Source organism: Bos taurus, chromosome 3 (genome assembly GCF_002263795.3).
Source record: "Bos taurus isolate L1 Dominette 01449 registration number 42190680 breed Hereford chromosome 3, ARS-UCD2.0, whole genome shotgun sequence".
Classification (NCBI taxonomy): Eukaryota; Metazoa; Chordata; class Mammalia; order Artiodactyla; family Bovidae; genus Bos; species Bos taurus.
The window spans coordinates 23,722,947-23,735,945 of record NC_037330.1 but is presented as its reverse complement, the minus strand read 5'-3'; the positions used below and the strand labels follow the sequence as shown (position 1 = coordinate 23,735,945).

At 42.5% G+C, this 12,999-nt stretch overlaps 1 protein-coding gene across 4 annotated transcripts in view; it reads left to right on the top strand.

Annotated features, from left to right (window-relative positions):
* Positions 1-9,867, top strand: part of HAO2 (hydroxyacid oxidase 2) — a 37,878-nt gene extending 28,011 nt beyond the window's left edge. For 2 of the 4 annotated variants that reach the window (XM_015463312.3, XM_005204012.5), the window contains one exon: positions 1,832-3,159. In XM_015463312.3, coding sequence (XP_015318798.1) covers positions 1,832-1,887 — 56 coding nt within the window. In that variant the 3' untranslated portion in view covers positions 1,888-3,159. 4 annotated transcript variants of the gene reach the window in all.
* Positions 9,868-12,999: the final 3,132 nt, after the last annotated feature.

The window sequence follows — 12,999 nt, the reverse complement described above, 5'->3', positions numbered from 1 at the left end:
ATGTATTGTTTAAATGCAGAGAAAAATGACTAATCAACAACTAAATGTGGGATAGGCAGGAGGGTTTGGGGAAGAAGGGAAAGAAGAGAAAATCTAGGCTGAAGGACATCCCTCAGCATTCTCTGTGGGTATCGGTCCCGCAGGAAAGACTCCCCAAGCTGATCCCTGGGGAGAAGGGGGTCTCAGGTGAGGAGGGCTGTGTTTTCAGTGGAACTCACTCAAATAGAAAATCATAATGTGAAACTCCATAGAGTTTCACATTCAGTTCAGTTCAGTCGCTCAGTCGCATCCGACTCTTTGCGACCCCATGAACCACAGCATGCCAGGCCTCCCTGTCCATCACCAACTCCCACAGTCCACCCACACCCATGTCCATTGAGTCAGTGATACCATCCAACCATCTTATCCTCTGCTGTCCCCTTCTCCTCCTGCCCTCAATCTTCCCCAGTATCAGGGTCTTTTCAAATGAGTCAGCTCTTCACATCAGGTGGCCAAAGTATTGGAGTTTCAGCTTCAACATCAGTCCTTCCAATGAACACCCAGGACTGATCTCCTTTAGGATGGACTGGTTGGATCTCCTTGCAGTCCAAGATCAGCCCTTCCCTGCACAATGCATGTAAGATGCTTGACACAAAACCAGCACCCAGGAGGTGATCAGTCAATATGACTTCTCTCTCCTAAACCTCGTGGAGATGTGTGACATTTTTCCTCTGTAACCTTGTGACATCTCAGCCCTGAGAAGAGAACCCTATTTGCATGTGAAATCAAAATAAGCTTAGAAATCATCTTTTCCTAATTGTGAGACCACATGCCAAAACTGTACATATAGGAACGTTACAATCCCAATTTGTCTTGGAAAACAAAACTGTGCACATATAAATCATGTGTACACAGACCTCACTTAGGTCTCATCTCTTGTAAGGGACAGGGGCTGAAACAGAAGATTCAATAGGGGCTGAATCTTCTTGAGTTTTATTGCTCGAAACTACCCACTCTGTTTTAATTTAGCCAAAGTGTTTTAGTGTGAATATCCTCCTAATTTACAGTAATGAAAAAAACATGAGTACCTTGTAATTATGAATTCATTGTTAAACCTTTAGTGAACCTCTACCAAGAACAAGGCAGTGTCCCTGGTACCATGTGGACCAAGACTCCATCTGCTGAGCTCATGCTGATAAGTAGAACAAGGGCTTACATGGGATGCTTCAAAGTGTCTCAAAATGGTATCACACACTTCGATGCAACTACTGAGACATTTTTGCATAGTTTAAATATTTATTTCTACTACAGTGTATCAGCAGTTTCTATTCTGGCATCTCTGCACTCCTTGAGGAAGTCTACCCTCTCCAAAGCTGCACAATTCTGTCTGCCCCGTGGAAACCCAGAGCTGTCAAAATCATTGTCACTTCTGATGAGAGCACCTCTGGCTCCAAATTCCTGCTTCTGCTGACTTAGTTCATTTTATGAGTTATTTACGCATCCCTCACCTGCCGTTCCTGTCACCTATCATCAACACCAGGGGCTTCCCTGGTGGTTCAGTAGTCAGGGGTATTCACTGCACACAAACTGACTTTTCAAAAGGCTGAAATACTGCTTTTATGTTTTTTACCATCCCATTTTGCCATGGCTGTTTTCAAAGAGGACACAAGCACAGGCTCACAAAACAATTCCCAATGTAATCAGAATTACGTGATATGTTCTGTATATATAACATTTTATCAGGGTGAGGGCAAGGGTCAAGGCTTGTTTCTATCCCCATGGTGGGGTGGTGACTGGGGTTTCAGAGAAATGAGCTTTTAAACTACATTTTGTTTTTTTTGTTTTTTTTTAGGTTGCCGATCGGTTGCTGAGATCAATCAGGACCTGATCCAGTTCTCCAGGTTGTAAAGAAAGACAGCCGATGGCCTGACTGCAGAGTTTGCCCATAGGAGGAAGACAAAATCATAGGGTGTGTGATGCCCTCTTGCCTCAGTCCCATCCTGGCCAGCAGTTTATCCCTGCACCCTCAACCACTCCACCCCAAATCCCTCATCTTCCTCAAATATGCCAATGCCCTTCTTTGCCTCACCGCCTTGTATATGTTGCTGTCTTGCCTGAAATCCTCCTCTGAAAGCAGAGATCTTAAAAGAGCAGATCAGCAATGGCTGAAATAACTAGTGATTACAACTATTTGAATATACTATGTTTCTATGAAATAACTATGGAAATCTGTACCCAAGAACAGAAGAGCTATACCTATAAAATATTCCTCAACAAAAATCATACTCCTATCTGTAGACAACAGAGAAATAATATAGTTAAAAACATAAGCTTTGGAGTCATACAGACACAGGATTGCCAGGTCTGTTACTGACAAGCTGTGAGACTTGGGAATGTTTTTTGATCTCTGTTCTTCCATGTCTTTGTGTATAAAATGAGGTTTATAATACCTACCCTATTAGGTTGGGAGAAAGATTGAGGGAGATACCATACATAAAGTTCAGAGCACAATGCTTAGCCCCTAAGTTTAAGAAAGAGTAGTTTTTGGACTTCCATGGTGGTCCAGTGGTTAAGACTTCACCTTCTAATATAGGGGGTGTGGATTCAAGCTATGGTGGGGGAATTAAGTTCCCACATGCTGCAGGATGTGGCCAAAAATTAAAATACATAAATAAAACTTGAAAAAATCCCTCTTAAAAAATAAAGAGCTATTAGCTTTTATGATTATTATTGGGCAAATTCCTATTTATCTTTTAAGATCTTGTTCAAATATCACCTATTCTTACCTGGCTACTTGCTAAAGGTTTCCTATTGTGCTTTGCACATTATACTATTACAATCCTTATTATAATGTGTTATGTTTATTGGTCTCTCTCCATAAATAGACTTTACATGTCTCTGAGCAAGAAACTATATGCTTGGTACTGGGTTTGGCATATAGCAGCATCTCAATAAACATTTGTAGGATGGATAGATGAGTGGATGGACTGAAAAGGGTGAAAGGAGAGATGGGAAAATGAATAAATGCCCTATCAGAGTAAAAACTCCCCAGACCAGCAGTCAGCAAGAATAGACTTCTAGAGCAGGGGCGCTTGGCTAAATAAGATCTGACACTTGAAGACATTAAGGAAGTTAAGGATAAATTCCCGATATCCTAAATAAATATTGATAATTTCATAACTGGTGTTCATGTTCTATCTTGGTCCTTGTTATAGACTGTTTTCTATACAACAGTCATTGACTTTTTTAAGTACAAGCAAATCCTGCTAGTTTAGAGCCTAATTCAGTCGCTCAGTCATGCCTTACTCTTTGCAACCCCATGGACTGCAGCATCCCAGCCTTCCTTGTCCATCACCAACTCCCAGAGCTTGCTCAAACTCCATTGAGTTGGAGTCCATTGAGTTGATGATGTCCATTAAGTTTGTGTCCATTGAGTTGGTGTCCATTAAGTTGGTGATGCCATCCAACCATCTCATTCTCTGTTGTCCCCTTCTCATGCTTTCAATCTTTCCCAGCATCGGGGTCTTTTCTAATGAATGGGCTCTTCGTATCAGGTGGCCAAAGTATTGGAGCTTCAGCCTCAGCATCAGTCCCTCTAATGATTATTCAGGACTGATTTCCTTTAGGAATGACTGGTTTGATTTCCTTGCAGTCCAAGGGACACTCAAGAGTTTTCTCCAACAACATAGTTTGAAAGCATCAGTTCTTTGGTGCTCAGGTTTCTTTATGGCCCAACTCTCATACCCATACGTGACTACTGGAAAAACCATAGCTTTGACTAGACAAAACTTTGTTGGCAAAGTAATGTCTCTGCTTTTTAATACACCGTCTAGGTTTGTCATAGCTTTTCTTTCAAGGAGCAAGTGTCTTTTAATTTCATGGCTGCAGTCACCACCTGCAGTGATTTTGGAGCCCAAGAAAATAAAGTGTGTCACTGTTTCCATTGTTTCCCTATCTATCTGTCATGAAATGATGGGACTGGATGCCATGATCTCTAATAGGCAAATGCTATACCTCACCTGCTTAAGGCTTTTCTATGGCTTCCTATTCCATTCAGTATCAATTCTACACTGAGCATCAGCTCTCCAGGAGATTGCATGATCTGGTTCTTCCCTCAGCCTTCACTCTCCCCTTCCCTCATCATGCCTTAGCCAAAATGCGTCCTTTCTATTCCTTTCTTTTTATTATTTCTAATTGGAGGATAATCACTTTACAATGGTTGGTTTCTGCTCTATGACAAAGTGAATCAGCTATAAATATACTCATATCCCCTCCCTCTTGAATCTCCCTCCCACCCACTCCCACCCCATCCCACTCATCTAGGTCATCACTGAGCACAAGGCTGAGCTCCCTGTGCTATATAGCAACTTCCCACTAGCTGTCTATTTTACACATGGTAATGTATATATTTCAGTGCTGCTCTCTCAGTTCATCCCACCTTCTTCCCCCTCTGTGCCCACAAGTCCGTTCTCTACATCTGCATCTCTGTTTCTTAAATAAGTAAAACTCTGGACTTTCATCCTTATTATTCCCTCTACATAAAATGTCCTTCCCCATCCTCTTCCCATGAATGGCTCTTTCCCTATAGTTAGATCTCAGCTTAGCTCAGACGGTAATCTGCCTTCAGTCCAGGAGATCTGAGTTCAATCCTTGGGTTGGCAAGATTCAAGTTGGGAAGATTTCCCTGAAGAAGTGAATGGCAACCCACTCCAGTACTCTTGCCTGGAGAATCCCATGGACTGAGAAGTCTGGTAGGCTACAGTCCATGGGGTTGTAAAGAGTCAGACAAGACTGAGCGACTAACTACACTTAAGTGTCACCACCCCAATCAGATGAGAGTTCCCTGACAATCCCATCTAGAATAGTCTCTCCTTTACTCATCACATCACCCTGTGTTTTCCCCTCCCAGCACTTAATACCATTGGCAATTAACTTATCCTTTGTTTATTGCTCATCTGCACTACCACAGCACCCTTATCAGCTGTGGTCACCTCTTCATTCCCAGAGCATGAACCAGGCCCAGCTCCATGGAAAGCTTTCAGTAAATATGTGTTAAATGAATTAATCCAAAAAGAAAAAGCTGGATCAAATTGCGTTGCCACATACGGAGAAATATAATGGTCCCAGAGGGAACACAGTTAGTTAGCAACAGAAAGAAGCTGAATCAATCACAATCTAAGCCAACAGACTCGGAAAGTCTCCTATCATTCCTAGGCTGACACTTTTCTGCATGAACTCCTGCCTTAATAAAAGTCCTCTGTTGCCCAGCTTATTGCATATAAGCAAGATCAAGGGAACATTAGATAGCATGGAAAACACAGAAAGAGAAAGCAGTCCTGTGGTAGCCTCCCTGATCATAACTCTTGATGCCCTAACCATCTGCCTACCCAAAGGTATGGAGTATATGCCACCTACATATTTGTAAAGAGAAATTAAACTATGGTGGCATTAGAGAATCTTGTTTGCTTATACTGGGGTTTATTTAGAACCCAGAATACAGGAGATGTGAACACCCAGACTCCCAAATCATCGATTCCTTTGATTCTTCTCTGAATAAAAGATCTTTAAAGGGCAGATCAGCAATGACTGAAATAGCTCTATTTTTTGTACATCTGCTATATCTTTATGACATAACTGTGGAAATTTGGACTCTGGACAGAGAGCTATCCACATAAAATATTCCCCAACAAAAATCATACTCCCTATCTATCAGACAGGGCAGAACAGATGAACCAGAATAAAGAAGGAAAGGAAAGTTACTGTAGTTAGAATACTGAAAGAGCAGTAACCTCTTTATAGAATTGTGGTCTTTGAAAAGAGGCCCAGGAGAGTGAGTTAGATGGCATTGTTAATGGGTTTTAAAAGGAAAAAGGTAATTGACTGTGACCCTTGTGCTAGACCCTATCTTTTTATTCAATTAAAAGTTAAAATTGGCTCCTACACTGTCAGGCTCATGGTCAGTTTGAGGCCAAGGAGGGGTCTTAATTTGGCAGCAAGAATAGGTGCTTGTGCTCAAAGTTTAGGGACATACCAAGTAAAGTCCATGTCCAAGGGCACCTGCCTGGCTGACACAGCAATCACCGTTGCACAGCGGTGGGACAGGAGGCCTAAATGACCATGGGTTTGAAGAAGGCCCTCAACACACAGATTGGAGAAGAAACATGTGGAAGGTTCACAGGACCTAAAAGGGTTTTATGGTGCAGGGGTGGTCACAGTGTAGACTAATTCACACACTGCTGTGGGAATCTTCCGGAATTTTTTTTACTTTAGTTCACAGAGCCAAGACCAAAGACATGAGAGAACAGAAAAGCAAGAGAAAGCGTAAAACATTTGTGCTTGTGACCTAGGATGCTACAGGACCTAATGGCCCATTAAGTATGCCTGTTCTGTGTAGCACACTGACCTCCAGGACAGGTAGTAAAGAGAGAGTTTTCAGTCAAGAGCTTCGGGGACTCTGAACACAAATTAAAATTGACTGTATCAGTCCTTGCGGGGCTTCCCGGGTGGCTCAGTTGTAAAGAATCCACCTGCCAATGCAGGAGATGAGCGTTCTATCCCTGGTTTGGGAATATCCCCAGGAGGGGGAAATGGCAACCCACTCCAGTATTCTTGCCGGGATAATCCCATGGACAGAGGAACCTGGGGTTGCAAAGTGTTGAACGTGACTGAGAAACCAAGCATGCTCATAGGCATCAGTTCTTGACCAATAAATGAGAAAGGAGAGGCCTTTACTGCACTCATATTTTAGTTTTACTAGATAGATGTAGGCTTTCTCCATTAAGTGCTCAACCAACTAAAGAGATTAAAGTCTAAAAAATAATTTCTTACACAAGGGTCCCGAAGAACATGGACTCTGACAGTAGATAGGCTTTGGACAGACTCCTGAGAGAACTGGACAGCCCAGCCACATCATGTCTAGATGGACTTTGCTCTTCTCTGCCCTGTTCCTCAGCCCTCATATCCCTGTTGCCCATTACGACTCGGCATCGCATCCCCTGGGGCTTAGTGCACTTTCTAGAAATTCACTCTCTAGAATTCCACTTATAGATCACAGAACTATGCCTCAGATACCACTTGTTGAAGTCTCTTCCAATTTGTGTTAAGTCTGTGACTCTGGTCTCATGATTCTCTTATGTCAGAAACCAAATGAGAATATCACAGTACCACACTGTCCTTTGTGGTCTAAAAGAATAAATAGGCAGCCTTGACAGTAAGGTTTGACACCAGAGAAATCACTGGTAAGAGAACATCCACTTCCCTAGCCACCTCACCACAATCTCATAAATCAAATTTTTTATTTTCATGCTAAGATTATCTTGCTGGCTGATGAACATGCAGTAAAATTAGCCAAGTTTCTCTGTAATAACTGTACTTATTACAGGGTATGCTGTCTACTACCCCTTCTAAGTAGGCATGATGGCCAGGAAGTCTCTTCTGTCCTGAAATCACCGCTGGGATCTTGACTGAGTCATCCAGTTTGGGGTAAGAGAGAAATAAATCATAATAGCATATGGCATGAAGGTAATTTGGTGTGCAGATAATGGAGTTAGCTTACTTTATGAGAGAATCTGATGTAAGTTCTCCCTGGGCACTTCTACTTGGGTGATAACTGTACTCTTTTTTGGTCCTGGACACATGTATGTGTTATTTTTTGAGTTGCTTTTCCTTCTGGACTCAGAGGGATGGATCTAAGATTCAAAGGGATATGGGCAAAGATGTTATAAAGAGAGTGTCCAATGAACCAGAAGTGTGGACAACAGAATGGCCTCAGTTACATGGAGGGATACATATGAAACATCAGAAGGCACTTCTTGGCCTCTAAAGATGTCCCATGTGCCTGCGTATTCACTCTCTTCAGTTGTGTCCAACTCTTTGCGACCCTACAGACGTAGCCCACCAGACTCCTCTGTCCATGGAATTCTCCAGGCAAGAATACTGGAGTGGGTTGCCATGCCCTCCTTCAGTGGATCTTCCCAACCCAAGGACTGAATCTGCATCTCTTATGTTTCCTGCATTGCAGGTGGGTTCTTTCCCATGAGCGCTACTTGGGAAGCCCAAAGATGTCACACACTAGAATGCATTTGTAAAGAAGGCAGAGAAATCCTCCCCACTAGAAAGTTTCAACAATTGAACAGAACACTGAGTATGTAAAAGAAATGTGTTCTGATAAAGAGGATAAGCTTTTGAGTCACTCCAAGGTCAGGCTATCTGGATTCAGATTCTGACTCTACTATCTTCAAGACTCTTAGCAAGACCCAAAACATCTTTTGCTTCTTCTACTAAATAATAATACCAATCTCCTTGGATTCTCACTGTGAAAATTAAACACTATAGGGGACTTCTGATTCCCAATATAAGATATAGGGAGCTTGGAAGTTGCTAGTCCATCCCAAAAACAAGCAAAATGTTGAACAAACTGAAACATCGACAGCTCCTCTAGTTCCTTCAGAAAAATGAAGTCACAGGGCACACCACTGCCCCTCAGATTGGAAGAACTAACAGATACAGAGAACTATAATTTGTCTGAGCAGAAATCCATGAGCAGAAGCCTCCATGAAAACCAGCCCTGACATTAGAAAACCTGAACTGTAACTGATGAATAGCTGGAGGCTCATAGTGGACAAATCTGAGAATTCAAAATCCAGGCGGAAACAGTCAGGGGAGACTCTGCCCCATACTTTTGTTTTACCAACAGGAGCTCTACTAGGTTCTCACAGTGAATACCAGAGAAAAATCCCACAGAGCTTCCACTGGGAGGGGGGAGTAACCATTTTGAAGTACTCCGGTGAATTCTGTTCTTTTTTTTTTTTTTTTAATATTTATTATTTATTTATTTGGCTGCAGTGGGTCGTAGTTGCGGCATGTAGGATCTAGTTCCCTGACCAGGGATCAAACCTGGGCCCCTTTCATTGGGAGCCTGGAGTCTTAGCCACTAGACCACCAGGGAAGTCCCAATAGTATGTTCTGTTCTTATCTAGGCCTGCCCTCAAGAGGGACTTCCCAGATGGCGCAGTGGTAAAGAACCTGCCAATGGAGGAGCCCAGGAGATGCGGCTGGATCCCTAGGTCAGGAAGATACCCTGGAGGAAGAAATGGCAAAACACTCCAGTATTCTTGCTGATTTAATCCCACAGACAGAGGAGCCTGGCAGACTATAGTCCATGGGGGTCGCAAAGAGTTGGACATGACTGGGTGACTGAACATGAGCATGCCCTCAAGAGAAACCACTTTACCAGACCCTCACGGACTAGGATTTTATCACAACCTAACCAAATTGTTGTTGTTGTTCAATCTCTCAGTCATGTCTGACTCTTGGTGACCTCATGGACTGCAGCACACCAGACTTCCCTGTCCAACACCATCTCTCAGAGCTTGCTCAAACTCATGTCCATTGAGTTGGTGATGCCATCCAACCATCTCATTCTCTGTCGTCCCCTTCTCCTCCTGCCTTCAACCTTTCCCAGCACCAGAGTCTTTTCTAATGAGTCAGCTCTTCGCATCAGGTGGCCAAAGTATTGGCACTTCAGCTTCAGCATCAGTCCTTCCAATGAATATTCAGGGATGATTTCCTTTAGGACGAACTGGTTTGATCTCCTTGCAGTCCAAGGGACTCTCAAGAGTCTTCTCCAACAACACAACTCAAAAGCATCAATTCTTTGGCACTCAGTCTTCTTTATGGTCCAACTCTCACACCCATACAGGATTACTGGAAAAACCGTAGCTTTGACTAGGTGGACCTTTATTGGCAAAGTAATGTCTCTGCTTTTTAATATGCTATCTAGGTTTGCCATAGCTTTTCTTCCGAGGAGCAAGTGTCTTTTAATTTCATGGCTGCAGTCACCATCTGCAGTGATTTTGGAGCCCAAGAAAATAAAGTGTGTCACTGTTTCCACTGTTTCCTTATATATTTGCCATGAAGTGATAGGACCGGATGCCATGATCTTAGTTTTTTGAAACCAATTTGGGAGATGGGAAATACCCAACTCCAGCCCCCTCTAGCCACCCGGTCCCACTTAAGGGGGCAAGGAGGGACCAAGAAGCACTGGTGAAATTCACAGTCCATGGTTACAGGCTCACCAAAAGACTAAGACTAACCATAGGACTAGAAAACACTTTCCCTATCACAGACCTTACCAGCACATCACTATAGGCCTATTGACTGGAGTTCCTCTTACCCAGTACATCATGTCTGGCTTTACTCTTGAATAACAATGAACAATTCCATTTCCATTTGTCACTAATGCCAAATTCAAAGGTTTCTGTAAACAGGAGTAACTACATATATGCATGGACATCAAGAACTGGCAGGGCTTCCCATTGGTGGTCCAATGGATAAGAATCTCCCTTGCAGTGCAAGGGATGCCAGTTTGATGCCTGGTTCGGGAAGGTTCCACATGCCTCGGAGCAACTAAGCCCATATGCCACAACTACCAAGCCTGTGCTCTAGAGCCTGAGAGCCAAAGCTACTGAGCCCATGTGCCTACAACTACAGAAGCCCAGGTGCCCTAGAACCTGTGCTCCACAACAACAGAAGCCACTGCAATGAGAAGCCCGCGCAGGAACGAAGACCCAGCACAGCCAGAAGTAAATAAACGAATAATAAAAAAGAAGCCTACTACTCTCTTGAACAGGTTCTATTTAGAGACAGACCGCTTTTCTCTCTAAAGGGCCAGATGGTAAAATTTAAGCACTGCAGACCATACAGTCTGTTGCATCTACTTAAGTCTGATGTCATAGCATGAAAGCTACAAGTATCGGATATTAAGTAGAGCAGACAAACTGTTCTCATACTCCTTCTCCCTTTGCCTATCTGGTACCCCTCCTTGTTATCATATACTTAGGGTATATTTACACTGGGTTCTGTGTTGAGCTATTGGTACTGAATTTAGAAGGGTTAATGCATTTTTTCAATGATGTGGTACATTTCATGGGACTGTTTAGAGGAAAGTTTTCACTAATCAAATATGTTTAATGATTGTTAACAGTCCTGTCAAGTGTCTAGAAAGAGTGGCTCAGCTAGACTAGATAAGGCTACAGGTTTGGCAGACGCTTAACCTTTTAAATCAATGGGCCTGCAGGGAGTGGGTGAGCCTTTCCTCTGCACTCTTGACCTGTTTACACTCCTTACGCTGCCTACCCTCTGCTGGCTCCAGGAGGCAAAACACATACCTTGCGACATTATTACAAACTGTCCATCTCCTGCCTCTTACAAAATCAACCAACACAGCATAGAACATGGGGTATGAATCTGAACTAGCACATTCTACTTAAAATCGTGGATTTCCAGGGAGTATCACACACCAGCCAGTGGCTATACTCAGACAGACCATAACATGTGTACCTGGCATGTGGTTTAGAAGGACTGCAATGTTTCCTTCTATTGCTAATGCGCCTGTCACCTTTTCTCTGTCTCCATATCACTACTTGAGAGTGAGTTACCATCCTTTGTCTTACACTTCCAAACTCCTTTCCCAATGGATTTCTCTGAGTCTTCTTAGCTTACACTAATCTGTTCTACACACAGGAGCCAAAGTGACCTTTTAAAAATGTAATTCTCATCATGCCACTGCATGACTCAGATTTCTTTTTTGACTTCACATTGCTCTTAGGAGAAAGCCAAAATCATTATCACGACTTCAAGACTATGCATGTCAAGGCCCAGCTCACCTTGACAACCTCATCTAATTCCACCCTCTCCCAGATTCTTGTGTTTCAGACACACACTTGTATTGTTCAGTTCCTTGAACTAACTCTCCATATATACTAACTCTCCATTCCTTTTTCTATTTACCCACTGATGGACATTTAGATTATTTGCGTATCTTGTTTATTGTAGATAATGGTGCAATGAACATGGGGGAATGCATAAATCTTTTCAAGTTAGTGTTTTCATTTTCTTTGGATAAACACCCAAAAGTGGAACTGATGGATCATATGGTAGTTCTATTTTTAGTTTTTCAAGGAGCCTCCATACTGTTTTCTGTAGTGGGTGCAATTTACATGCCCACAAATAATACACAGTGGAGGGTTCCCTGTTCTCCATATCCTTACCAACACTTGTTATTTCTTATGATATGATAGATATTAACCCAGCTATATAAATACTTCCTTTAAGCATCAATGGTCTAAATACACCAAATAAGATTTAAAAAACAGAGACTGTCAGAGTGGATCTAAAAACAAGACCCAGTGTTTTTTTGTAGTCGCTCTATTGACGTCATCTGTTTTGCAACATACTCCAATTAGAATTTCGAAATCCATGGAAATTGATCTTACCAACTTACTTATGAACTCCACGTTGTCAAAACCAATGGTCAATTGTTTTCTTCATTGCACTTGATGCTTCAGCAACATCCAACACAGTCGACCACATTTTCCTTCTTTAAGTACTTCCCTCATGTCATTTTCCTAATGTCATACTCTCCTGATTTTCCTCCTGCCTTACTCCACTCCTGCTCCATCACCTTAGCTGGCTCGTCCTCCTCTGTTCAACCTCTATATGTTGTTAAGTTTTTCCCGGGTTTCAGTTCTGAGGCTTTTCCTTGTATCCACAAGCATTCTTTCCGTATAGTATCTCACCTAACCCTGTGGCTTAAAAAATTATCATATGCTTTCTCTTTCCAAATTTGCCTCTCTAGAACTGTGGCACAAGGAACTTAATTGTCCTAAGTGGCCCAGGACTTTCACAACTTATCCAGGTAAAGGAATTCCCTCTTCCCAGCATGAGAGACTGTACCATGAATAGATCCCTTGGAAACAGTGACTTCTTCCCAAAGAGAGAGAAACACTTCCTATGAGCCCCACGGACTCCAGGTGCTGGGCAGTTGTCTTTCCCATACAACTCTTTTTCAAAATTTATTATTTTTAATTGGTATTTTTTTATTTTTTAAATATTTATTTATTTATTTTATTTGTCTACACCATATCTTAGTTGCTGCATATGGGATCTTCTGTCTTCCTTGTGGCAGGCAAGATCTTTAGTTGCAGCATGTGGGATCTAGTTTCCTGATCAGGGACCGAA